We start from the raw sequence: 24411 nt of genomic DNA, 5'->3' as shown, positions 1-24411 counted from the left end.
TTGGATAAATTCAGCATTTTAACATTAACCTCTTTAGACTTGCACCAATAATGATAATTATTATAATAACAGTCATAATAATGTTCAGAAATCTTCAGCTTCAGAAAACTTTATTTGGCAATTTAGGGCCAATAAGACCAGTGCAGCATGATGTGCAAAACAAGGCACTTTTAAAGAAACGAAAAATAGGACGGTACGCAATATGTACAAACAATGGTATAAATATTTGAAGCTTTGTGTGTGAATTAGTGCTAAAAAGGTTAAAAAAACAACACAAGATGTTCACCTTAAGACGTGGTAGACAGACATGCACATATAAGAATTGAAAGTAACGAACAGGAACATGGACACATACAAAAAACCTACTCAAGCAACAGATTGATCGGATTTAAAAAGAGGCAGATAAAACAAAGATAATAAAAGCTATTAAAACGATTGAACTCAACATAGGCTCTCTGAAAACAAAATGAAACAGTCTCTCACAGGATTGTCAACCCTGTCGTCACCAAGGACAGTTTTGGCGTTATGTGTATTTTGCACTGTCATTTGATATTATGAGATCAGTGGTTGAATTCTTATTAAGTTTTGCTGCACATCTGCTGCACATCTGACTCTGTTTCTTTCAGCTCATTTGTTACATATTAAATACTGATATTGAACATTTTGACGCTGACATCTTAAAACTTTATTACTAAATTTTATTACTATAATAGAGATCTTTCTATATTTCTAATGGACTTAATAACATTATAAAATGTGCAGTGAAAACAAAATTAAAGACAATAAAACGCACAAAACTCCATTAAATTTCAGTAGAAACAGGAATAGAGATAGACGATAAAAGTGCTGCATGTTTTAAGTAGACATTTAAAAGAGATCACACTCATTCTACAGCCATAGGGTTCAAACGGTGAACACTTTAGTTTTCACCTGGACTCCTGGTGCAGACAGCAGACCTCTGGGTATGTGTGCGAATGGATCAGTGACAAAGCTGGGGCCATAAAAAGCTTTGAATGAAAATTTTTACATACTGGAAGCCACCAGAGACTAAAACCCCCACAACAAAATGAAAGCTGCATTGTTTTCCTGACTTGTGTTTGATGCAGACTTGCCAGCTAAATGAAAAGTGTTTGTAGATGAAAACTGAATCAGTGATCAAACTAAAAAGGACAGAGAGTCTGAACCAACAGGCTAATCTTCATCAAGGGCAAATGTTATAGGAAAAAAATAAAATAAAAATTATGACCGCAAATAAGTTTTCCACGGCTGAAAGGTGATCCACACCAGAGTTGAGTGTGGTTTGGGCGTAGTTGCCTGAACTTTGCCTCACTGGTTACTGGCTGTCCCACTGGGACCAATCTGTTTGTTGGTCCAGCGGTATATTTATCAACTCCCTTTGCTTCTCAGTGGCACTGATATCCTGAGGACGTGGTCCTGAGGCACGAATAGATGGCTGGATGGATGGATGGATTATTTATTTGTCAAAGGTTGAGGGTTGCATCGTGGCACTATGTGCTGGCATCGACTGACGTTCCCAGAGATGGAGAGACCTGCTTCTTTATATACCAGACCCTCTGACATGTTTCATTATACATGTCTGATTTGGTGAACTCGCTGGACTGAGTGGGTGGTTCTAGTTCTCAGCATACAGCAACCCCACACAGAGCTACTGGACTCAACGATCTCACTTTATTCATTTCACTTCTACTGTCCACAAAACTAAAAAACTAAATGAAGACCAACTAAATAAAGTTCTTCTTTTGAATTATATTTGTCTTATGGTGGTAAGTGGTAAGCAGCCTAGCGACTGAACAGTTTAATAACAAGAAAAGACACAAGAAGTGGAAACTAATCATAGATGGCAGAATCCCTGGGCAGCTTGTAGGTTTCACTGAAGTCTGGAGAGGGCAGGACTGGATACAGATGTTGGAAAAAGTTGATGTAGAGCAAACTGGAGACAAAGAACAAAACAAGCGTCTAAAAGGTCAAGCAGCAGGCAGGAACTAGAAAAATCCAACAAATCTGAAAGGCACTCTCAAGTAATCAGCACTTGAACTCAAGTTAACGACGTTCAGAGATAGGAGACGATAGGAGAGAAAACAACTGGAGACGGAGTGAACTCACTTGATGGCTCCAAAACAACTTTAGTTCCTACCAGAAAAACCTAACCTAACTTCCTAACTTTTATATCCTTAATATCTTATGCAATAATTTAGACTTACACTAAATTTATCCGTATAGTATCATATCATGTTGTATTGCATCGTATCGTATCATGCTGTATTGTATTGTATGGTATCGTATCATGTCGTATCGTATCGTATCATGTTGTATTGTATGGTATCGTATTGCATCGTATCGTATCATGTCGTACCGTATCGTATCGTATCATATCGCATCGTATCGTATCGTATCGTGTCATATCATGTTGTATTGTATCGTATCGTATCGCATCGTATCGTATCGTATCATATCATGTTGTATTGTATCGTATCGTATCGTATCGTATCGTATCGTATCGTGTCATGTCATGTCATGTCGTATCGTATCGTATCGTATCGTATCGTATCATATCATGTTGTATTGTATGATGTCGTGTCTTATCTCATGCTGATAGAGGACTTGGAGAGTCAGCTGTACCCAGATGGAGTGCTGATGTCACTGACAGTAATTTCTTATCAAATACAAGAGCTGCCTCAGTTGGAGGGAAGTAGGGATACGTCGTCAGTAATTTATATTGTCTATCTTTCTACGCTGTAGCTTGACATGCACCTCCCCAGAAATATAACTAGGCAATGCAGTGATGTAGACCATGATGACTGTGATTGGTCCCAAACGCATTTACTAGTGTTTTGTTTTTCTGTCTTGCATTGTTGACTTGTTAACATCTTCATGTTTTCTCAGATGTGTTATTGTATATATTTCGTCAGTCCCATGTGATGTTTTGTTGATTTTTTTACGGTGTCTTATGTGATGTTTTGTTGTGTATAGACCCCAGGAAGAGCACAAAACAAATAAACAAATAAACTTGTTCACATCTCTCTGGCCAGACAAGCACAGAAAGTTCACCCTTGTATTGTTTCACAGTGGTTTCAGTGAAAGTAACAGTTGATCCACATTTATTAACTTTAACTCCAGCGTGAGCCGCTCATTTCCACTCATTCCGTGAAGTGAAACTCATTATACAGAGCAATGCCTCAACACCCATACACATGTATAATTGCTACCATTTGTTGTATATTATTTCATACAATCTTGCTTCCATCTGTGTGTACTGCATTTCAGTCCTCTCTCCCACGTCTAGTGGGTAAAATAGGCTAAACACACCTTTAAACACACCTGACTGCATTTTTAGAGTATGTGTTTACATTATAACGTTACCGTATAACGTTCTTTTGATGATGATTCTTGGCCAAAGGTGCATTTAGTTTGGTTTCTTTTGGCCAAATCTTCCTCTCACATTCACAGTGACTTTCGAAAGTCTGACTTTGTGTTTCGTATCTTGTCTCTGCAGTTGGAGAACTTCATTCAGAAGAACCTGAGGCGTGGCGCCGCTAACGTCCCGTCACACATTGTCCACAACCAAACGGCCACGATGCTGGAGATCGGAACGAACCTCCTCACACACACTGCCGAACAGACGCGCAAACTCAACGTGGTCGAAGCCAAGGTAATGAGTTAGCGCTCTGCTAAACGCATCACTTAAAAGCAGATGCCCTCGGTTTGTTATTTCGAGTTTTGTCTTCCACCAGGTGCTCAACCACACGTCTCGGATAGAGATCCAGCTCCTTGAGAATTCTCTATCCACCAACAAGCTGGAGAAGGAGCTGTTACTGCAAACCACTGAGATCAGCCAGCTGAGAGACAAGAACAGGTAGACGATTCATTATCAGTATTTCTTAAACTGGGAAATTGATCATATCTGTTCCTTATTATTCAACTTCCTAAAAAGATGCTAAGAAGTCTTGAGAAAACAGCAGATTGATCTCTTTCAGTTTCTGCCTAAAGCAAGAGTGTAAATAAGTTTAGTTTAAATACTTGGAACTGTAGTTGCCCCACCTGATTCATTGAGGACAGGATAACTTACAGATGGTAACCATTTAGTAGTTACCACGCAGATGAAGATTATAGAAAGTGAGCTTTGTCTCCAAACTAGAGAATTCTCCTGTTCTTCGTCCAAGTTTCCCTTTTATTTTCCGATGACTCGACTGCAGCTCAGCCTGTCAAGCAGCAACATTTTGCTGTTACTTGTTTTCCACTTAGATAAATTAACATTGAAAACATGACCATATATATATATATATATATATATATTCCTGTGACCTAAATAAGGCTCTTCGGCTCTGAAGGAAAAAAAAAAAAAAAAAAACAGACATGAAGCTTATCGGTGAGAACATGTGAAATACAAGCAAGTCATCGCAGACGTCTGAGACACGTCCACGGCTGTTGCTGCGAGACACCAATATTTGGAATCACAATATTTTGACTATTTTTCATCGAGTGGTAAAGTCGAACGGTGACCTGTGTGGTGAAACACGCAGAGTGATTATCAACCGTGTTCTCGGTTTACATTAACAGATAGAGGACAAACAGTGGGGGCTCAGAGCGCGTGTGTGCGTGTGTGATTTTCTGTTGGTGTGTTAATGCTTCTGTCTGACACTGGATTAAGTCAAAGTCAATTCTGCTATTTGTTTTTCATACAGGACACAGGGAGCATTGAAAGTGTGTGTTCCTGGAAGTCACAGGAAGGAAGACAAAATAAAACAATACATAAAAAAATAAATACAAGAAGATCCAAATAATGCACAATGGGGTACAAAATATGAAAGAAGGCGTATGAAATGTGCTGCCTTATGATTGTAAACAGACCGTATGAGGCCTTTGTTGGATCAAGAGCTACAACTGAAACAAAGGCTCATATACTTCCATCAATAAAAGTCACTGTACACGTTTTGTCTAAACATGGCCATACACATGCCACAACTAACATCTGTAGGCGTCACCATCATGTAATTTAACAATTTAACCATTTAATTCAGTTCAATTTAAACAAAAAACAAAACTGTAGATCATATTCAAAGTGCAAAATTTACATTCTAAAATTTAATATTAGTTATTATTATTTACTATATTTAAGTCCTTTGTTTGTAGTTAGGACACATGCTCCCAGCTTCATAAATTTACTCTTCATCTTTCCGACAACAGTGACTTAAAAAATTATGGTTTAGATGATGCCTTCAATAAAACTCGGAAATTTAATATTCCAACATCATAGGGTTCACGTTACAGGTTAACTTGGAGGAGAAAAATAAGTTTGGTATATTGTCACTGTTGGTTGTTGCAATAGTTAGCAGCTATTTTGTATTTTGCATGCACTAATTTCTGAGGTTGACAAGCTCATTTTCCCATAAGTTGTCTTGAATGCAGCATCTGCTGCAGCTGGATCTCAACCAAGTTTCTCAACCAAGACCCACCTCCACCCTGCTTCTGATTGGCTAGTCATGTTAGTTTAGAGAAGGAAAGCTGTGTTACTCTCATTCCTTTCGTTGGAGAACTCAATTGACTGCTGGTATGGCCATTTTAACATATAAAAGCCAGACTGGATATATGTTGCAGATATCTGTAATTCAGTTTTGCCTACTCAAAAAGAGCATTTCAGATATCCACAACTACGTTCCAGTTTTTGAGTAGGTGGACGAAATGGCGTTGCAGAAAGCCCCGCCTACCACTTCAAGCGGGAGCGCGTTGTTGATAAACATTGCACTTGTGGTGAGCGAGATGGCGCAGCAGCCAGAGCTACTCGAATATTCAACGCTGCAGCCCGTGCAAGGCAGGAGCTGGCAGGGAGGAGTGCGGAGAATGCATTACTGGCCTCCTCATTTTCTTGTGGTTTTCTCAATTACAGCCCACGCCATCCTACTTCTTTCTGAACTGACTTTTTCTTGGAGGGGAAGTGACATATTTCTGGATATGTAAAATAGAGAAACGTCATGCATGACGTTTGAGATATCTTTAACGTTCATTCTGCCTAGTCAAAACGGAATTACAGATATCTGTATATGTCGTTTTGACTAGTCACAGTTACGTTACAGATATCTTGAATGAAAAGTCCAACTATTCAAAATGTAATTACGACTGGTCAGAAAGAAGTTGATGATATCTACAATGTTGATTCCAGATAGTCACACTTTGCTTTTTAAGTGTTAAATTGGCCATACTGCTGGAGCCTTTTTCACCTCTATCAAACCACACAGATATCCGGCACGGTGCTAGAATACTTTAAGACCTGCATATTGTACATGTATTAAGATATATACAATAGGTAATTACTGGTTAAAAACAGGTGAAACAGGTAAAAACTGATGGCGAGCTCAGATCAGACAAGTTTTAGTGCACCTCCTGTGACCTCTGGCTGGCGCGGACCCCAGGTTGGGAACCACTCTCCTAGATGCTTGACCAAACTGAAGTTAACAGCGGTTTTAGTGGTTAGGGGTCTTGCTTGATGAAGGGCACTTCAGACAGAGAGGAGTGACCGTACCGTCCCAAGTCCACATCGCCAACCTCCATTCCACAGCTCCCAGTCTGGTCTAAGTATAAAGCTGCAAACACACGTGCAAACGCACACACTGCACAAACCACAGCTCCACGACAGTCAGTGGCTCCTCATCAGTCTGCATCGCATTTAGAAACGTTTCCTCGTTCACCTGCAGGTCAGCATGTTGAAGCGATCAGGACCGGGAGCTCGTATCGTGCTCCGGCTCTTAATGTGACCAAAGTCTCACCTGCAGGATGTCAAATGGCATCACTCACCGGAGTAAAAGAGCTGCTTGATACCCAGCGACGGAGGGTCATGTCAGCTACACTTCAGCAGGAACTGAGCTGCTGGTTCTACAGTTTGGTTACAAAATATCATTTTAGCAGATGTTGTATTCATTGGGTGTTAACATATTGATAGTATTAAAGCGTTAATCGTTTGTAAGTACCAAGTAGTCATTAATGTTATATTTTCAGAAGTAAGTTCATTTTTTCTGGAGAGAAGATTCAAGATGTTTGAAATGCAAGTCTCCTTTACTAAAAACAATAAGTCCATAAAAAGAAAGAAATATAAAACTTAGAGAAAGAAAGAAACATTGGTGAATTGGTAAAGGGCTTTATGCCTTGTGCTACATGTGTTTTTCTTCAGTGTGAACACTTATCTGGATCTGATGTGTCTCCTGTTGGATGGACTGTCTTCAGATGTTAACTAGTGAATTTCATGATCATCTAAATTTTACTTTTGCAGAATTATGAGGTATTTTATGTTTTATGACCAAACCCCTGCGGCGTTGCATCTGTAGATGTACAACATGCTAACCTGTGATGGTTGACTTGACTGAGGCTTGGATGGAGACTTTCGTACGCCCTCATAGGGTCACCACTGTGACCTGTCAGTCTGGATTAAGTATCAGAATCTCAGTTTTCAAAGGAGGCCCGTCGCATTGGGACCAGGTTTACAGTAAAGGTCATTAGTGTCTTCAAGCAGCAGGAAATAACAACTTTTAGATGCATGTAAACATCAGCGTGAGACACACTTTGAAAACCGAAAGACGAGCCTAAATCACAGCTAATGTGCTACTTTATTTAAACGATACCTCCGCCGACAGATTGTGTGTTTTGACGGCTTTTGAACACCAAACTAAACACCACGGAAGGTTTTTCCACCGGCCTCCTGCGCCCCGTCATTATGTTCTCCCAGAAATGTGTTAACTGGACATTCAGTCACGTTCTCATCTGGAGCTGCTGCCACTCCTTCATCAGATTTCATTCATTTGGCTCGGACGGTGTTGATCTAACTGTGGGCCGGAGGTTATTTTCAGCGGCTGCACTGCTGGTTCAGCTGCAGAGATAGAAAGAACAGGGGTACGATCTTGGCAGGAGGCGTGACATCCAGTTATTAATATATATTTCACAGTTTTCTAGTAAGACGGACTAATTCAGGAGCTCCTTTCAGACAGATTTGCTCTACAAATAATTTGGATTTGTGTTCTCCATGTTAAACAGTTGAATTATAAAATTAACATTTCGTTTCCCTACATCGTCCCTCTGCTTCTTCTCTAAGATTTAGGCACATTGTTCAGAAAACCTTTATTTTTGTCTGTACGTTTGTATGTGGGTGTAACAGGAAGTTCATTCTACAAGGTTAACAAAAGTCAGGGAGGAGGCCAGGATGGAATGACGGGTCAACAAAACATCAGACTTTAACACGAGAGAACACAACCGACAGTAGACTTTATTGGTTACATTATTATTATTATTCTTTCTTTTTTTTCAAAATGGCCACAAATCTTCTTGAAGTTGTTCCACTAACCTCGGTTAAGTATTTATTTTAAATTCCGCTTGTTACATCCAGCTTTGTGGTGCCTGGTCATGGTTAACTGTATCTTTTTATGGGCGGATTCTGTTTTATTTAGAATCAGGATCAGCTTTATTGTCCAAGAATGTGTGCACATACATGAAAGGAATTTGACTCTGGTCACTTTGCTTAATGGTACAAGACAAAGCACTTAAATAAGCGTAAAAATAAAAGCGTAAAACATAGAAAAACTGTACAACACAAATTAGACTATCGTAATAAAAATAATTTAGAGGAAAAAATAAGGGGCAGAAGCAGATATGTACGTGTATATATGTATTTTATTTCAGATCTCTTCACTTCCTCTTTGTACTTGCTGCTCCTGACTGTTAGCTCCATCTTGATGTATTTCACCTGTGAATCAGTTTTCCACTCCGTGAGGAAAAGTTGATAAAATTGCACAAAATCCACCTCATTTGATCACTGGGCTGCTCTGGTCGGTATTATTACATTGCCAGGACGTAACAAAGCAGACCACGTACCTGGTGCTGGAGGCTGTTTTGGAAAATGATCAGGAGGTGGTTGCATTATCTCATTGACTTTTCTGCTCAGTTAAAAATCTTGCGAATCCGCCATGAGCTGAGAGTTCAGGCTCTGTCTCCTGTTTGTGTTTCAGCCGTTTGGAGAGTAAAGTTCAGAGGCTGGAGTCTCAGCAGAGAGGAGAGCTGGAGGACATGAGGGTGGAGAAGAACAGACTGCAGGTGAGTTGAAATCACTTCTCAATGTTTTACAGCATCATCGGTTTGGACTGGAAGGGCTGGCTATTCAACAGTTTATAGTTATATTAATTAATTAGATTATATGTACTACTGCATTACATTAAGTTGTACACCCCAGGCATCATTTGCGCATCCTCGTCAGCCCAGTCGATTTCCAATTCATTTATAATATTTTATTGTAGTCATTACGGTCAGGAGTGGAGGGGTTATCTCACCCAGGGCGCCATTCAAGCTGCAGCCCCCACTTGTACACTGAGCACTGGGGAGTATATTAGTAAAAAGTTAAATCAATGGCCCCACTAGGATGGATGACTATTCACTTGATACCGAGGTACATTTTGTTCTTTATCTGTTGAAACGCCCCATGATAACTAAATGTTACCAAACTCTGATTGAGATAAGAAATGAGCCTCACTCCATCAGACCCAGATGAGAAACATCATTATCAAGCGTCCCAGATGAAGGCAGTTAATAAGAACGTTGAGACATCATTCATTTTCTTGAATAAACAAGCACAAAGGCCTAATATTTCACTTTCATTAGTTTGACTGGGGTCTACATTCAGGAATCCACTGATGTTTTGAATCATTTTAATGGAGAAATGTAGAAAACTGTGAAGTGCAAGTGAGAAGTGCCACCGTAATCAAGGAGCAATAATCAGTGTCCATTCCCAAATCTTCCCAGATGTAGTAAAGAAATTACCTCATGAATTTGAAACTATTCACAACTATTTTAAATACAAAATAATACAAACTACAAACATGATGTGCACTGCATTTAGTCTCATACAAACGACTTATGTCTTATGTCTTCTCATTGACCAACAGTGGGGTTTTGATGAAATTTAAGCGATTTTAAAAGCGCGAGAAAGACGAAGTGATGAAGATAACGGAGATGAAACTCAGCATAAAAGACCAGCTGACTGAGATCTGTGAATGTGTTAGTTCAAAGTGATTAAACGGGAGCAACTGCTCTGTCTCAGTCTGTCATCAGGACTCAGATGGCGGCCATCGACTCGTTAGAGAGGCAGCTGAGAGTCGCCAGCACCAACAACACAGCTCTGCAGAGGCAGCAGGCTCAGCTTATGGAGTCTGTCCACACTCTCATTAACATGGTGGCCACCACAGGTACAGGCATAAACTTTTCATACTGCACGATGACAAATGTGAAAACAAGAGCTGTGCTGCACCTTGTTCTGTGTGTTCACAGGATCACCTCCCAGGAACCAGGTGTGGAGGGACTGTGCAGATATTTACAAGGCCGGTCACTCTGTCAGCGGTCTGTATCTTATCTACATCGGCAACAAGACGGAGCCTGTGCAGGTAAATTAATCTGACCAGCAGCCGTGATGTTCAAATATGTTCGCTTTGAATTGTTTTAGACAGAAGTTCTGTTAACTGGTTCGTCCACAAGAGCCAGTAGAACTTATTGGCTCTTGTATATATGGTCACACATACAAGGAATTTCTGTTCTGTTTTGTGCAAGAAAAAAAATGAGGAAGTATATCAAAAGAAAACAATATTAAAGTGGACAAACAATATGGTCTGGTTTATTGATTTGTGCGTCCTCATATGTGGACATTACGTTTTAGGTTTGTGGCAGCTTATTCTGCTTCATTTAGACCTGTTGTCCTCAGAAGTGGATGCTTTAGTCTGCCATCGTTTTGTGAAAAAGGGTAATCATTGTCAGTGACAAAGATGGATGGGTACATAACTCGTCCATCCAATTTACAGTTGTAACTTGTTTATTTATGCTTATTAACTTTTCTAGTTTGATATGACAAAGTTAACAAATTCTATCAATAGCAACGAGGTACAGCATCAAGTACTCGTTTCATTGCTTGCAATTCTGCTTTTGCTTAGCTACATGTTACATGTTCTTACACATTGGTGACTTTATCATAATACATAGTGAAATAATCCCCATGTCCACATATGAGGACCTTTTCTTTTTTCCAAAAACTACTTCCTGTTCAAAGATGATGCTTAGTATTTTACTCTTCTTAGGTCCTACAGATCCCAAATAACTTGGAGAAATTAATAATGTGTAGCAAACAAAAACTTGGGTCTCAGGAGGTTAATCAACAACCTGATCATTTTTTCACCACTGGTACGTTTGACTGGATAAAGAATAAATACTCAAGCAACGAGGAAAGAAAAGTTAAGTTTAGATAATTAGCATCGACTGTTACTAGACAAAGCTCATTGAAAATAAATTGATATTCTGGTGATCTTTGTTGTGGTGGTGTGGAGGCTAACAGTCGTCTCAAGTCTCCTCCATTTATTCTCAGTCTGACTGTGGATTTATTGGTTCCAAACTCTTTAGAGATGGATTTGTAATCTTTTCCAGACTGATGATCAACAACAAGTCTTTTTCTCCTCAGAAAGCTCTTTTGTCCGTGCCATCATACACTTCGACAAACATGTGTTGTGAAGATCATTTAAAACCAAATGCATGCCACTGACTTGAAACACTTCTGAACAGAAGATCTCTAATTTGTCCTTTAAATTATCTCGTAATCCCAGAGTTTCACTTACTTTTGCACCGCACTCATTAGTTCGAAGGAGTTCTCTCTATCTGCTTTCAGGACTTGTGTGTATCTCCACTGATGTTTTAAGTATTTATTTATTTATTTTTTTTTAGAAATTCTTTAAGAAATTTCTGAGGAGTACAAACACTTTTAAGTAGCAGAGTAAGTGTAGTTAGTTACTAAAGCTTGGTGCAGCATCTGTGAATATCTGATCTAACTAGTATCTTCATCAGTATCTTCTCTGCTGCTTTACCACCTAAATTGTTCTTGTCTTATCTGAAGGTGTATTGTGACATGGAGACGAGTGGCGGAGGGTGGACCGTCTTCCAGAGGCGATTTAACGGCAGCTTGGACTTCCAGAAGAGCTGGAGGGAGTATAAAATGGTTCGTTTGTCTTCGTAGAATCACAGCTTAAGTTCAACACAACGAATTTTAGGTCCAGTCTGTTCACAGCTCACCTTCTGCCCTCCTGCAGGGCTTCGGAGACGTGGCGGGAGAGCACTGGTTGGGTAATGAAGTCTTGTACCTGCTGACCTCTCAGGGCCAGTACTCCCTGAGGGTGGAGATGAGTGACTGGGAGGGAAACTCGGCCCACTCCCAGTACGACCGGTTTACGCTGACCGGTGAGAGACAGCAGTACAGGTAACACCGGCAGCAAACGTGTAAACTGATGTGTGATGTGGTGAATGCAAACTGGATCCTCTGCACGTCTTTCTGCAGCAGACTTAGACTTGGACTTAGATTTTAATGATCCACGAGGGAAATAACTTGGTCACAGTAGCTTAGTTGCATATAAAAGTAACACTAGTAAAAAGAAAACCACAAGTAAAAAGGAAGATAAAATAATCACAGGTTCCTCAGCAGAAAACTTCACTCCAAAAAGGCGCCAGCTCAATGAATTATCCTGGTGTCTATGTATCATGTATAATTCTTGGTTCTTGGTATTGCAACTTAAGGGCTGAAGACAGTTCAATGAAATAGAAATTTCAATGTGTCAACCTAACTTGAATATGAGATTCACAGTGGTAACTGGATCTCTCAAAGATGAGTTAACTCATTTATTTAAAGAAGCTTTTGAACTAAAGTTCATAAGTTAAAGCAACCTGAAGTTTATTTCAGCGTCCCAAAGGAAAAGAGGACACTGATTTACTGTAAATGTTGGTTCACTCTGTTTAGGCCAAACAGCACCATTTAAATATGAGACAGTTTTACACTGTTTTCAGTGGACGTCATCAGTGTCCTCCAGGAGTGGTTGCTTCTATGAATGCTTTATCTAACATTTGACGTCATAATAGTGAATTCAAAATTTTAAAATAATTACAGGAAAAACAAGCAGAAACCAAACAGGGTTACAGAAGAGACTCAAAGACACCTAACCTGCTGTTCAGTAGAGAATGTGTTCAAATGTTATTTCATTTCTAAGATGAGAGTGATTTTGTGTGACTCAGTATTTAACTATGGCTCTATTTAGACATTGAACACCTTATTTACTCTTTGTGTCCAGAAGAAGAAGAAGAAGAAATATTAGGTACACTAGTTAAAATAAATTCTATTATAAGAGTCCTGCAGTAAATCCTACTCTAATGTTCATTTGATTTTGAAACAACATCCGAAAGGTGGTGATTGAACTGGGTGATCATTTTAGAGGATGAAGTTTGTGGAACTGTTGAGACAGCTGCTGCATCACTAAATGAGTGAAAGATGACGTCTTCTGCCTTTATTTCCCCCTTTACTAAAATATGTTCGATTCATGTTAATGTGTTTTTAATGAAATTTAAATTTGTGGAGGTTGATTGCGTGGGAAAATTGAAAAAATATATATATATATATATATACAAAATGTACAATCAACCAAATTTTTGCAACCCCCCTGCAGTACCTCTGCAGACCACCTAGGGGAATACCAGAACCTTCACAAAGCAAACATTTAGAGCATTTTTTTCTATTTCTTAGATGATGCATTAGCACTGCCATGCATTCTGCCTATAAGAAGAAGGTCCAGTCTTAAATGACTCCTTTCCTCACTCAGGTTGTATCTGAGAGGCTACAGCGGGACGGTGGGACGGCAGAGCAGCCTGCCCACCCACGGGACCGGCTTCAGCACCCGAGACCAGGACAACGACAACTGTGACCACTGCAAGTGTGCCCTGATGCTCACTGGAGGTGAACCTTCTCCCTCTGTCCTTTACGTCGAGCTGGGTGAAGGGATGCAAGTGGATTAAATAAATTTAAAAAAAAAAAGCTCATTCTGTGTGAAATGTTAGGAAAGACAAGCCGATTCTGATAAAATAACTGAATTCACAGAACTGGAAGGAACATTTCAAAATCTGATTTCAGGGGGAGGAACCCCACAGGCGATATGGGTTTGTTAAGGTTTATTAAATTCTCATTAGACAGTATCTCTCCGCCATAAATCACAGCAAATAGCAGTGAACACTTGATGAGTCCAGAAATACATATTTTTGCTGCGGACCGTCAAAATAAGCGATATTTTCCCAAAAGCTCGGCCCCTTTCAAACATCTGTCTCTGTCAGCCGTCAGTGCACTGCCCTTCACCTCGTGTCAGCGCCAAGACAAACAGCTCCTTAGCCTCCCCTCGACGAGCCGGGAATCGCCGATTAAGTTAATCGCTGCGGCAAAACCTCGAGCTCTCTGGGGGAGAGACTCGGCCGGTCGCCATGACTCGGTGAGTCATTTTAAGTCTCAGCGTTTCACGATGAAAGAGTGAAAAAAGAGCAACGGAGATAAAAGTGAGCACGGAGGGAATTAAGGCAAAGGAGTCGTTGTACAGGTTTCCTTCTAGTTTTACTGTGAAAACTCATTTGGAAATAATGACAATCAAAAGTTCATGGGGTCCAGGATCATTTTCAGACACGTGTCACAGTTTTAAACTTAACTTACTATCATGGTGTGCTGCCATTTAACTCTTTTTTTTTTTTTTTTATCATGGCGCACATTTCAGTTAATAAAGAGAAATATACCTCTGCATCAGTCGATTAGTCCTCCAACCAATCAGATCCATTTATTTGGAAGCTAATTCAACTCCGTGACGCTCTGACGACGTGTGTGTCTACATCACTGTTTCCCTTCTGTCCATCACGGCATAAAGCCTCTCACATGTGATTTGACTAGTCCATCAGGTTCGCACTGGAGCATAATCAGCTCCCAACGGGGAGACCCCAGACCAACTTTCCACCTCTATAAAAATTAATTGGGGGGGAATCTGTAAAAATCAACACATTTTCACATTTGGAGATCTGTCTCTGAAATAAAAGTGTGAACATCAAACTCTAAAGACACTAAAAAAGAGCTTTTATTCTAATAAAATCTGGTCACAAGTAAAAGTATTCACGGCAGAAATTCGTACTTTTTCAGAGCGATGTATGTTTTATTGTTTATTTTTAATTATTAATTCAGAAAACCTGGAGGCCAAAGAAATAAAAGGAGTAATAGAACAGTAGAAACAAAGAAAGGTAAAGAAAGAACTGCAGGAACATTGAGGGACAAGTGATTCCTGTGTTGATTTTCCACCTTTCCTTCCTTTCCCCTCGTCATCCCTTCCTCTGGACACTTCTCTGCTTCAGTCCTCTTTCTTCTTTTCTTTTCACAAACCTCCAACAGTTCTTCTCCTCCTCCGCTCATCTCCTGTTAATGGTCCGTTTTCCTTCCTCTCTCCCATATTCTTGCGCCCTCCTCGTTCTTCTCCTCTCCTTCACTGAACACATATTCCCCTCCGTCATCCCCTCTCTCTGTCTCTCTTTCTCTCCCTCCGTCAGGTTGGTGGTTTGACGCCTGCGGCTTCTCCAACCTGAACGGCATCTACTACAACGTCGGCCACAACATCAGGAAGCTCAACGGCATCAAGTGGCACCACTTCCGAGGCCCCAGCTACTCCCTGCGCTCCACCTCCATGATGGTACGACCCTACGACTTCTAACTCCTGACAGGAGCCCCCACCTCCTCCTCCTCCTCCTCCTCCTCCTCCTCCTCCTCCACCTCCACCTCCACCTCCTTTTCTTTGGTGGTTCGACCATTCGCCGGAGCCATGATGGTACAGTCCTAGACCACGCATTGGATCTAACGTGTTACTCTCCTGACCCTAGCAAACTCTGGAACTCATAAGAGGTAACATGAATTTCTTATTATTTTGTCTGGGATTTAGTTTTCACAACCCAACAAGGACGAATCACTCTAGAAAATAACTGGTTCTCACCTGAAGACGTTCATAGAATCCAGCATCGGAGAATAAAAATCAGCTTCACGGTTTCTTCTTCTTCTTCTTCTTCTTCTTCTTCGGAGCATCTCTTACATGAGAAAATGCCTTTTTGTAACGCGACTTGATTCCGTTACAAGTCATGTAAAACCGCACTGAATTAGACTGGTCGATAACTACTTCTACACCAGCAGCTCAGATAATAATAAAGATTTACAATAGTATTAATAATCTTCATTTACAGAAGATACACATTGATTGGCAGATTAAAACAGAGAAGTTACCCTTAGAGTTCACTAGACCAAACCAATGAGCTCTCATATTATTTTAGTCTTTCCTAAGATGAAAGCACAGGCAGTGGTGTTGGTGACTCAGTTACTTTGTTTTTGACTCTTTATTTTAGATATTGAACGCTTGATTTACTTTTGCTGTGTCCACAAGAAGAATCCCTCAACTGTTTAGATAAAATAAAACTACAAACAAACAGGGGCACAATTCATTTTAATATAACAGTCCTGCATTAAATCCTCCTTCATGACTGATCTAATGTTCAGCTGATGTTGAAACAGCATCAGAAAGGCAGTAATTCAGCTGGATTATCATTTTGGAGGATGTAGTTTGTGTTGCTGTTGAACTCAGTTGAATTAAACACTGAAGCGTTTCTGTTATTTAGCTTCGCCCACTGACTATAATGTCAAAATATTAGGAACGTGTGTTAGTTCAGTAAGAATAGAAACCACAGCCTCCACAATGAAAACAGAGTTGGATCAACAGCTCTCTGTTATTTAAGAATAAGAATAGTCTTTATTGTCATTGCAGGGCACACACAGTGCAACGGGGTTTTGTTTTCAGCTCTGTAAGATGTTCGCCATAAAGAGTAAAAACAGTAAAAAGTAAAAAATAAAATCTAAGTCTGAATTATATTTTTATATAAATAGAATATAAATGCCCCTGGTGGTGTAGATCTAGTTATAATCTATTTGATCGTCAGTTATGTCCCTTCCCGTTTTCAGCCAGATTAACGATCTCTAATTAAAGAGCGGCTGAAAGATCATGAATTAACTGAACAAATAATTAGCTGCTGCCTTTAACAGCGCTGATTCTTGGCAGAAGGAACATCACGCTGTCTTGTTCTTTTAAAATGAAGAAGGACGGTCTCTGTCGATTGTTTCTGTCGATTTAAGGTTTCAACGATGAAGAGAGCTGAAGAGAACGAGAACTGAAACACAGAGTGAACTTAATATAAACACGTCTCTATTTGTTGAAGAATGAATGGATGACAGCTTGACTTTTGATGGAGCTTGTGGACTCTTATGTTTTTACAAGTGGACAACATTTTTGACAAATAATTGGTCTGGGGTCTCTCCGTTGGGGACTGTTTATACTCCAGCAGAGTCCTGCCGGGCCAATCAAATAGTTTTGGTGGGACTGTATGTGGCGATTAACACAAGAGTAACAGACACTTCATGTGGACTTGATGTGAGCGCTGTGGAGTTAAATTGGTTTCCAACTAAATGGCTCTGACTGGTTGGAGGAATATCTGATTGCATGCAGAGGTTTTTTGTTTTTTTTTTCTCTCTGGGGAATCCAGATGTTATCAAACTCATATTCTCAATGTGACTGCGCCAGGAGATAAACTGGAATAACATCAGGAGCAACACAACATGACGTCCAGCAGGGGGAGCTGATTCTCCCCTGAGCGTCTCTTCCTGTGGTCTGAGTTTGTTGCAGAGCTCCCAGAGGGTCCACAGACTAAACTGGACCGCTGGACGTCAGCGATCGGAGAAAACGCAAAGATTTGTGTCTCACAAACAGAAACCGATGGGTAGCTACTAAGAGACACGCAACTGGAGAGAGACTGAACATTAACATTATTATTCAAGAAATAATGACTAACAGACTGAATATTTTGATGGATGAGTAATAATGTTTTTGTGTATGGCAACAAGTCAAGAAGAAAGAAACAAGTGAAATGGACAGAGAGGAAAATAACACATACAAAATAAACCTTTTCCCTGTTGTTTTATGTTGAAAATTTGGACTATGTGTAGAGAATTTCTATGATTCGGTCCAGATCCTGACACAAAGAAATCTGGCTCCAATTCTCCTTCTAATCTAAACCACATGGACTCGTGTGATTGCGGAGTCCAAGTCATTCCTCCTCAAAGAGTTACCGGACACGATTCTGTTATATTCAGTGCACTGATTTGTGTAGTTTCCATCTGAATTTTTCTGTCTTCACACTCATCCATGTGAAATGTTGTAAAGTAACACAGACCTGCACCGATCGCAAATGGGTGAGTGGGTTTTATTTTATGGCAAAAGTGTTGTAAAGTGTGATAGGCTTGATAAGGCCAGGACAAATAAAGATGACCTTTCTAGACTAGAGGAGAAAGTTTATAGACGTCTTATTTGTTTGGATGCAGTACCGCAAGTGGCCACAAGGGCAACGTTGCTACTATAGCGTCATATCTGCCCGTGTCCATCACTTTTCTCCTTTCATTCAAGGATGAGTAAACCAGGCAGCTTGATGAGGACACTGTCTCTCATTTATTATAATCAAATATTGTACAGACTTCATGAGGCTCTTGGCACGTTTGAATAAAATGTTTTTTAAAAAAATATATATATATACAAAAACAAAGCTGGAGCAAAAGCAACTGTTACTTGGAAAAGTCTTCATGAAACACAACAGTACAGCATCCACATATCCAGGTGAGTATCTGGACACTAATCGTGATTATCAGGTGAATAACACCCACAGACGTCCTTATTTAAACTTAAACTTCTCACCTGTTAGATAACTGTTTTGTTTGATAATTGTATTTACATAGAAGAAGTAATGTAGCAGAAAACTAGAGGTGAAAGTGAATTCTTCCCGATCTTGTTATCAGGCATCATTTAAGTCTGATGTCCTTATAATGTTTAAGGATCGTTAAGTGTTTCCAGATATTTAAAAATGAGCCTTTGGGTTTGTAAGACTTTAAAGGAGATTGTCAACATTTTAAAGTCTTCTGGCTAAGGCATAGATGAAAGGGTTTATCTGAACAGCAAACACATTATCTTAGCTCAGCATAAAGACTGGGGATTAGGAGAAGTAGGGAGCTCGTCCTTTTCCAGAGTTTCCAAACTCCCGAACTATTCTTTTAAGAAACATTTAGATGTTCTTCACAACTATGACTTTCCTCAGAAAATGTGATGATTCAAAGTTTGCATCTTCATCCAGATTCATTCTCCTTTAAAACTGTAGTAGATGAAGTTGATTAAACGAAAACTGAACATTTCTGAATGAAGTTATCATGTTTTATTTGTCCGCATTAACACTTTGCTCTTATTAAATTGCACTTTATGGAAGAGGAGATGAAGACAGATGGAGTGTGTTGTTTAATTGTCGTCAGTGTTGCTGGGTATTTTTCTGTGTCCAGGCTGCTTCAAGATCATAACAACAATTTTCACTTGTTCAGGGTTAACCTTGTTCTATTTTTTTTTTTTTTAAATAGATATACACATATGTGTAATGAAACTAAACGGTCTTCAGTATTTTGTATAATAAAATCTGTTATAAAATCTGCTGTGTCTGATTTACTTTTGCATTTCAGCTGTTTTAGAGCTTATAGGAGGCAGCAGGTCAGTGTCATGACACATGGAAGTCAAGTCAATTTTATCGTCAATTCTGATGTGCAACACAATACAGGACTGAAATTACCATCCTCAGAGGCCTACGATGCAGCAGCTGAACAAAAAATGTAAACAAGAAATGTGCAACGTTGAGAACATATACAAATAGAAAATATTAAAATAAAATAATATATATATCCTGTGTATATATATATATCATGTAAGCCGAAGGTTCAGTATTTTTCTAATGTTTCTGATTGTTCCCGACAATATTATTCATCTGATTGTGTTTCTCTCTCTCTGACATCTATGTCCAAACATCTGAAACAGATTCCAGGATATTAGATTATACAACACATTCACAACTATTCAGTCTAAAACCAAAGGTCTCAACATCCAGAGAGAGAAGACAGATAAAAATGGTGGAAGGTTAAAAATGAGAAGCACAAAGGAAATTAAAAGAATTATAATATAAACTATATAGAAGTGTGTAACAGTAGTTGTGGAACTTCAGACAAAAATTTCTTAATCTGTGACATGTTCTTTTTGTTTTACAAGTGAATTCATTTAACCTGGTCTGTATTTGCATCTGTGGCATAAGTTGCATAAGAATAAAGGTCGAATCTGAAATTTTATCAAAAGTGTCCATCACGTAGTCTATTGCTTAAGCCAAGAGGAGATCAATAATACATAAAACTAAGTATCAGCAAGACTCTGGATAGTGAATCTGTCTCAACTTTGTTTACTATATAAAGCTCATCCACTGCTAATAATAATAATAATATTAATAGAAATGTTTAAATGTTTCACCCATACAAGAAGTGCCATAATTTTGTTTTCAAGCTTTGGGTTAAGCTTAATCAAATGTAGCCACATTCTTTCTCACAGTAAGACCAGGAAATAAAAAACACAACACAAACACAAAACAATACAAAAAAAGATTCCATGTTAAAATAACAAAAAAAATAAACAGCAATTAAGTAAACTACTAGAAAGCACGTGCAAACATATGGAAAGTATGATTCTATAAAAAAAGAGTAGACCTGTGTAATAAAGTAGAGTATTGTAATCAAGAGAAATACATATTACAAGTACCTGAGAGTCTCCATCCGCTCCATCCAGCTGTATAACAGATCACATTTTTGTAACAATTAAGCTACTATGACCAAGCAATTTCCCTTTTGGATCATTTAAGTCCAAGTCCAAAAAGCTTCCATGTTCCTGTGCCTCCCTCTTCTGGTCAGAGGATGTTACCACATGTAAAAAACACACTGAGGTCAACATTAATGGTTAAATAGAATAAATGAGAAACACGTCAGAAACCAACAACAAACAAACATATGTAGCACATCAAACAAAGCAATTCACATAAATGTGCCAGGTATTAGTTATTGCCATTGCCTGCTTTCCTTCTCTTTGACCTCGACCGTCCTGATTGGACTTCGCTTTTAAATATTGTCCCTCTACGGGTCCAGTAGAATCACTTCCGGTACAGAGAGAGGGAGCTGAACTGTGTTAGCGATTTCTGTGAAGGTCGTGAGTCCAACTTGTGAGTATTTCGCAAAATGGAAACTATCTAAATTTAGGATATAATGCTCTGCCCTCTCAGATGAACAGCAACACTTGGAATTTGCTGGTTTCCCTTAATTTTTCCGCTTCCCCCCTCTTTTCTTGCTAGCTGCCTAGCTGTTAGCGAACCTTAGCTCTTCGTGCTGCACACGTTAGCCGAATGCTAACAGGAAACTCACTAACCTCAAGGCACAAATATTAATATTACTTGTACATACTGTATTGGCTTTTATTTCTCACATGTTGTTATTGCTGTAGGTGATCACAGTATGAATCTTGACGTCGGTGTTGTGGTGTCTTGTGCTACCTAACGTCATTTTGACCCTGCGCCTTGACCGCGTCTATTATATGTATTTTTTACATTTAATAATCACCATTATTCTACCGAATGTCATTCTTCATGCTCATATATGCGTTTATTTTATCTATAGGTATAAAACAGGACACATGTTTAGAGCTGTAACGTTACACTGACAGGAGGTCACACGATCTGAGTGCTGACCTGACCTGGCAGCCGTGAATGATGGCAGCTTTCACACACACGATTATTACAAAGGTGGCTCGTTATTGATCAATTCGTGTGAGTCTCTAAACGTGCAGAGGAAGTGTTTAAAGGAAAAGTCAGAATCCGTGGTGACCTTTAGATCTTCTAAACAAACTCTGTGATCGTTAGATTCTGATCACACTGAAGTCTGCGTCGCTTTTTTTTTTACAAACTATATTTGACATAAAGTTAATCCGCCAGTAATACATTATATGAGTGTTTTTTCTTTTAAGTACTCCTGGTGCACCATGACCACATGACTACAACAAAAAGAGTTCATAGAAGTGTGCCCCTCTTTGTATGTTGTGTTTGACAAAACGAAATCAGTCATAATAAACCGCTGGAAGGCAGTGCAGTCATGCTAGCCCATAGCATCTTTAATAGCAACTGGAATATGTTATTATTTATTTATTTTTTTTTAAATTTTATTTGTTATTATTTTTAGCTGTGGGACTGTGTCAAAATCTTCTGATGTTTTGAGTAATTTTTGTGCAGAAATGTAGAAAATTATGAAGAGTCCTAAAACCTTTAAGCGTTAAAGTGTTGTGGTTTTTGTCAGTAAACATTGCAACATGTCGACATATTCCACCTTTACCAGTTGAATACTAAAATATGGCCATTATACTTTACATTTAATTTGATGCAAATGTTGTTGTATTAATATATATATATATATATATATATATATATATTTTTTTTTTTTTTTTTTTTGCTTGTCAGAGTATTTTGATATTCTTGTATTGCTGTTTTATTTTTAGTTAAAAATCTCACTTGTTATTTCTTAGTTACTGTAGACCGCTGTCAACTTCAGCTTCTCCCCTTAGTTCAGACACTACCCTCACATTGGTACAGAGAATAAGGACCTGGCTTTTCAACTTCCTATCTTGCCAGTTTTTGTTATAGTGAGCAGTTATTTTCTATTCATTTCATAAACTTTAACTGGCCCAGTTTTCATCATAAACGACGGCAGTTTGGCATCTACATTAGTTTATCTGCTATTGTCAGAAGCAGGTTTCTCTTGGTCGTATGCTAACACCTTTTGTCTTTTCTGTGCAGGATATCAACCATGTCTCTGCCAAAGCCATTGATGAGGGGGATGCTGGCAAAGCGTCTGAGGTTTCATCTGCCCCTTGCTTTCGGTCTGGCTATCACATCCGCATTGGCCTTCAAGGTGAGAGGAGGACACGAACTGTTGCTGAAACAAGGGCAATTGGACTTGTAGAGTTTCTTGAAGATGCTTTGCCACTCGTCCAAGTTACTTCTCACAAGAAGCAAATCGAGGCAAGAGGCAAACTGTCTTCAGTCCACTTGCCCTTGTTTCTGCTTTTTTGAATATACATGACCTGGATGACTGCGAACCCTCACAGACATGTTAGTGTATGAGTGACATCTAGTTGACACAATGGAGGAAGTACTTCAGCCTACGTTTAGACCTGGTATTAACATCCATCATCAGATCACAGGTCTCCAGGGAAACGTTTCACCTCCTTCCTTTGATCGTGTGAACACACAGGGATCACAGGTTTGATCTGTGGACGAGGAGTTTACCTCATTCATTCAGGAAAAAAACACTACCACTATTATTAATGATCAGCTGGGTAGACCAAATCAACATAAGTGATGGCAAGAAGAGTAGTAAAGAGAGCCTTTTAAAATATTGTTAACTAAATAATTTACATATCTAAACAAGAATGCACAGATTCAATTATTTGTTTACTTTATTTTGAGTGTACTAAGGGATTTTTTTATTTAACACGTCAGAATGTGGTAAATTATTGATATTATAATGTTGATGTATAACGAGCTTATAAGTTATTTACAATCCAAGGTTTGAATGGTTCCTCGGTCTAGAAATCTGTGTCGACTTAAGTCTGTGCAGGCTGTGACACTAAATAAGTTAATAAATTAATAAGTTAATGTACTTACTTCCCCTTTTATTTTAGTAGGTATTTTGTGTCAGGTCAGACGCTTAACATTAGCATTTCTCTTCAGGCTAACTGAACAAACTGATGTGTCCTTTGTTGCTACAGTACGCGGTGACCGAGCCGAGGAAACAGGCCTACGCTGACTTCTACAAGCAGTACGATTCTGTCAAAGACTTCAATGCCATGAGGGAAGCCGGCATCTTTGAGAGCGTGCGGCCCTCTGGGGAGTAAAACCACCGTGAGTCTCTGATTAATGAACCACAAGGTCATCTGTGAGGCCAAGTGCATGATAAATATTGTTCCAGACTTTAATATCATATGCAGTACAACCTCAAATATTAAGCGAAAACCAGTCTGTGCCTCATATCTTCTGTTTCCATCCTGCAGCTCTGGTTCCCTGTCATTCATTCCTGATCTGAAGATGGTTCCCTCTCATCCCCTCTGATGTTATTTACCGATCAGACGTGAACATCTCTCTGATGCTTTGTTGCTATACATGAAATAAACTATTATATGAATGTGAGAGCCAGTCTGTCTTTTATTTAGTGTCTGTGAAAATGAAGATTCAAGTCTTAAAATAGTTGACCAGAGCCACCGAGTTTGTTTTGAGAAGCAGAAATTCAGTAATGTTTGTATGTGCTAGAAATCTACACTTATTTTTGTTATCAATACATTTTACAATAATTTCCTTAATTATCTGCGGTGTGTAAAAATTCAGAATATACTTAACTGCTTTTTCAACATTTAAAGTTAACCAAACGGATCTACTACTTTGGATCTGAGTCTTGAGTGGTTTGTGGTGTCCATTTGATATCTTCTAGTTTATTTAGTAACTGTCTCAACAACAGGAGAGCCAAGTCAGCGACTGACTTAAAGGTTATATCAGCCCTGTCTGTAATGA

General features: G+C 39.1%; 2 protein-coding genes across 3 annotated transcripts in view; both read left to right on the top strand.

The window, feature by feature from the left end:
• Positions 1–19347, top strand: part of angpt4 (angiopoietin 4) — a 60497-nt gene extending 41150 nt beyond the window's left edge. For both annotated transcript variants that reach the window (XM_047584273.1, XM_047584272.1), the window contains 9 exons: positions 3515–3670; positions 3753–3874; positions 9009–9093; positions 10094–10238; positions 10321–10433; positions 11924–12025; positions 12117–12283; positions 13671–13804; positions 15418–19347. In XM_047584273.1, the coding sequence (XP_047440229.1) occupies positions 3515–3670; positions 3753–3874; positions 9009–9093; positions 10094–10238; positions 10321–10433; positions 11924–12025; positions 12117–12283; positions 13671–13804; positions 15418–15578 (1185 nt within the window). In that variant the 3' untranslated portion in view covers positions 15579–19347. The remainder of the gene's footprint in view (positions 1–3514; positions 3671–3752; positions 3875–9008; positions 9094–10093; positions 10239–10320; positions 10434–11923; positions 12026–12116; positions 12284–13670; positions 13805–15417) is intronic.
• A 1517-nt stretch (positions 19348–20864) lies between these two features.
• On the top strand, positions 20865–24033 carry LOC125006866 (cytochrome c oxidase subunit 6C-1). Its single transcript, XM_047583330.1, has 4 exons — positions 20865–21021; positions 22642–22756; positions 23616–23748; positions 23898–24033. The coding sequence occupies exons 2-3, from the start codon at positions 22652–22654 to the stop codon at positions 23739–23741; spliced, it is 231 nt and encodes a 76-aa protein (XP_047439286.1). The 5' UTR covers positions 20865–21021; positions 22642–22651; the 3' UTR covers positions 23742–23748; positions 23898–24033.
• Positions 24034–24411: the final 378 nt, after the last annotated feature.

The sequence above is a fragment of the Mugil cephalus genome, chromosome 4 (genome assembly GCF_022458985.1).
Source record: "Mugil cephalus isolate CIBA_MC_2020 chromosome 4, CIBA_Mcephalus_1.1, whole genome shotgun sequence".
Taxonomy (NCBI): Eukaryota; Metazoa; Chordata; class Actinopteri; order Mugiliformes; family Mugilidae; genus Mugil; species Mugil cephalus.
The sequence above is the reverse complement of the archived record's forward strand: the minus strand, read 5'-3'. Positions and strand labels throughout refer to the sequence as shown.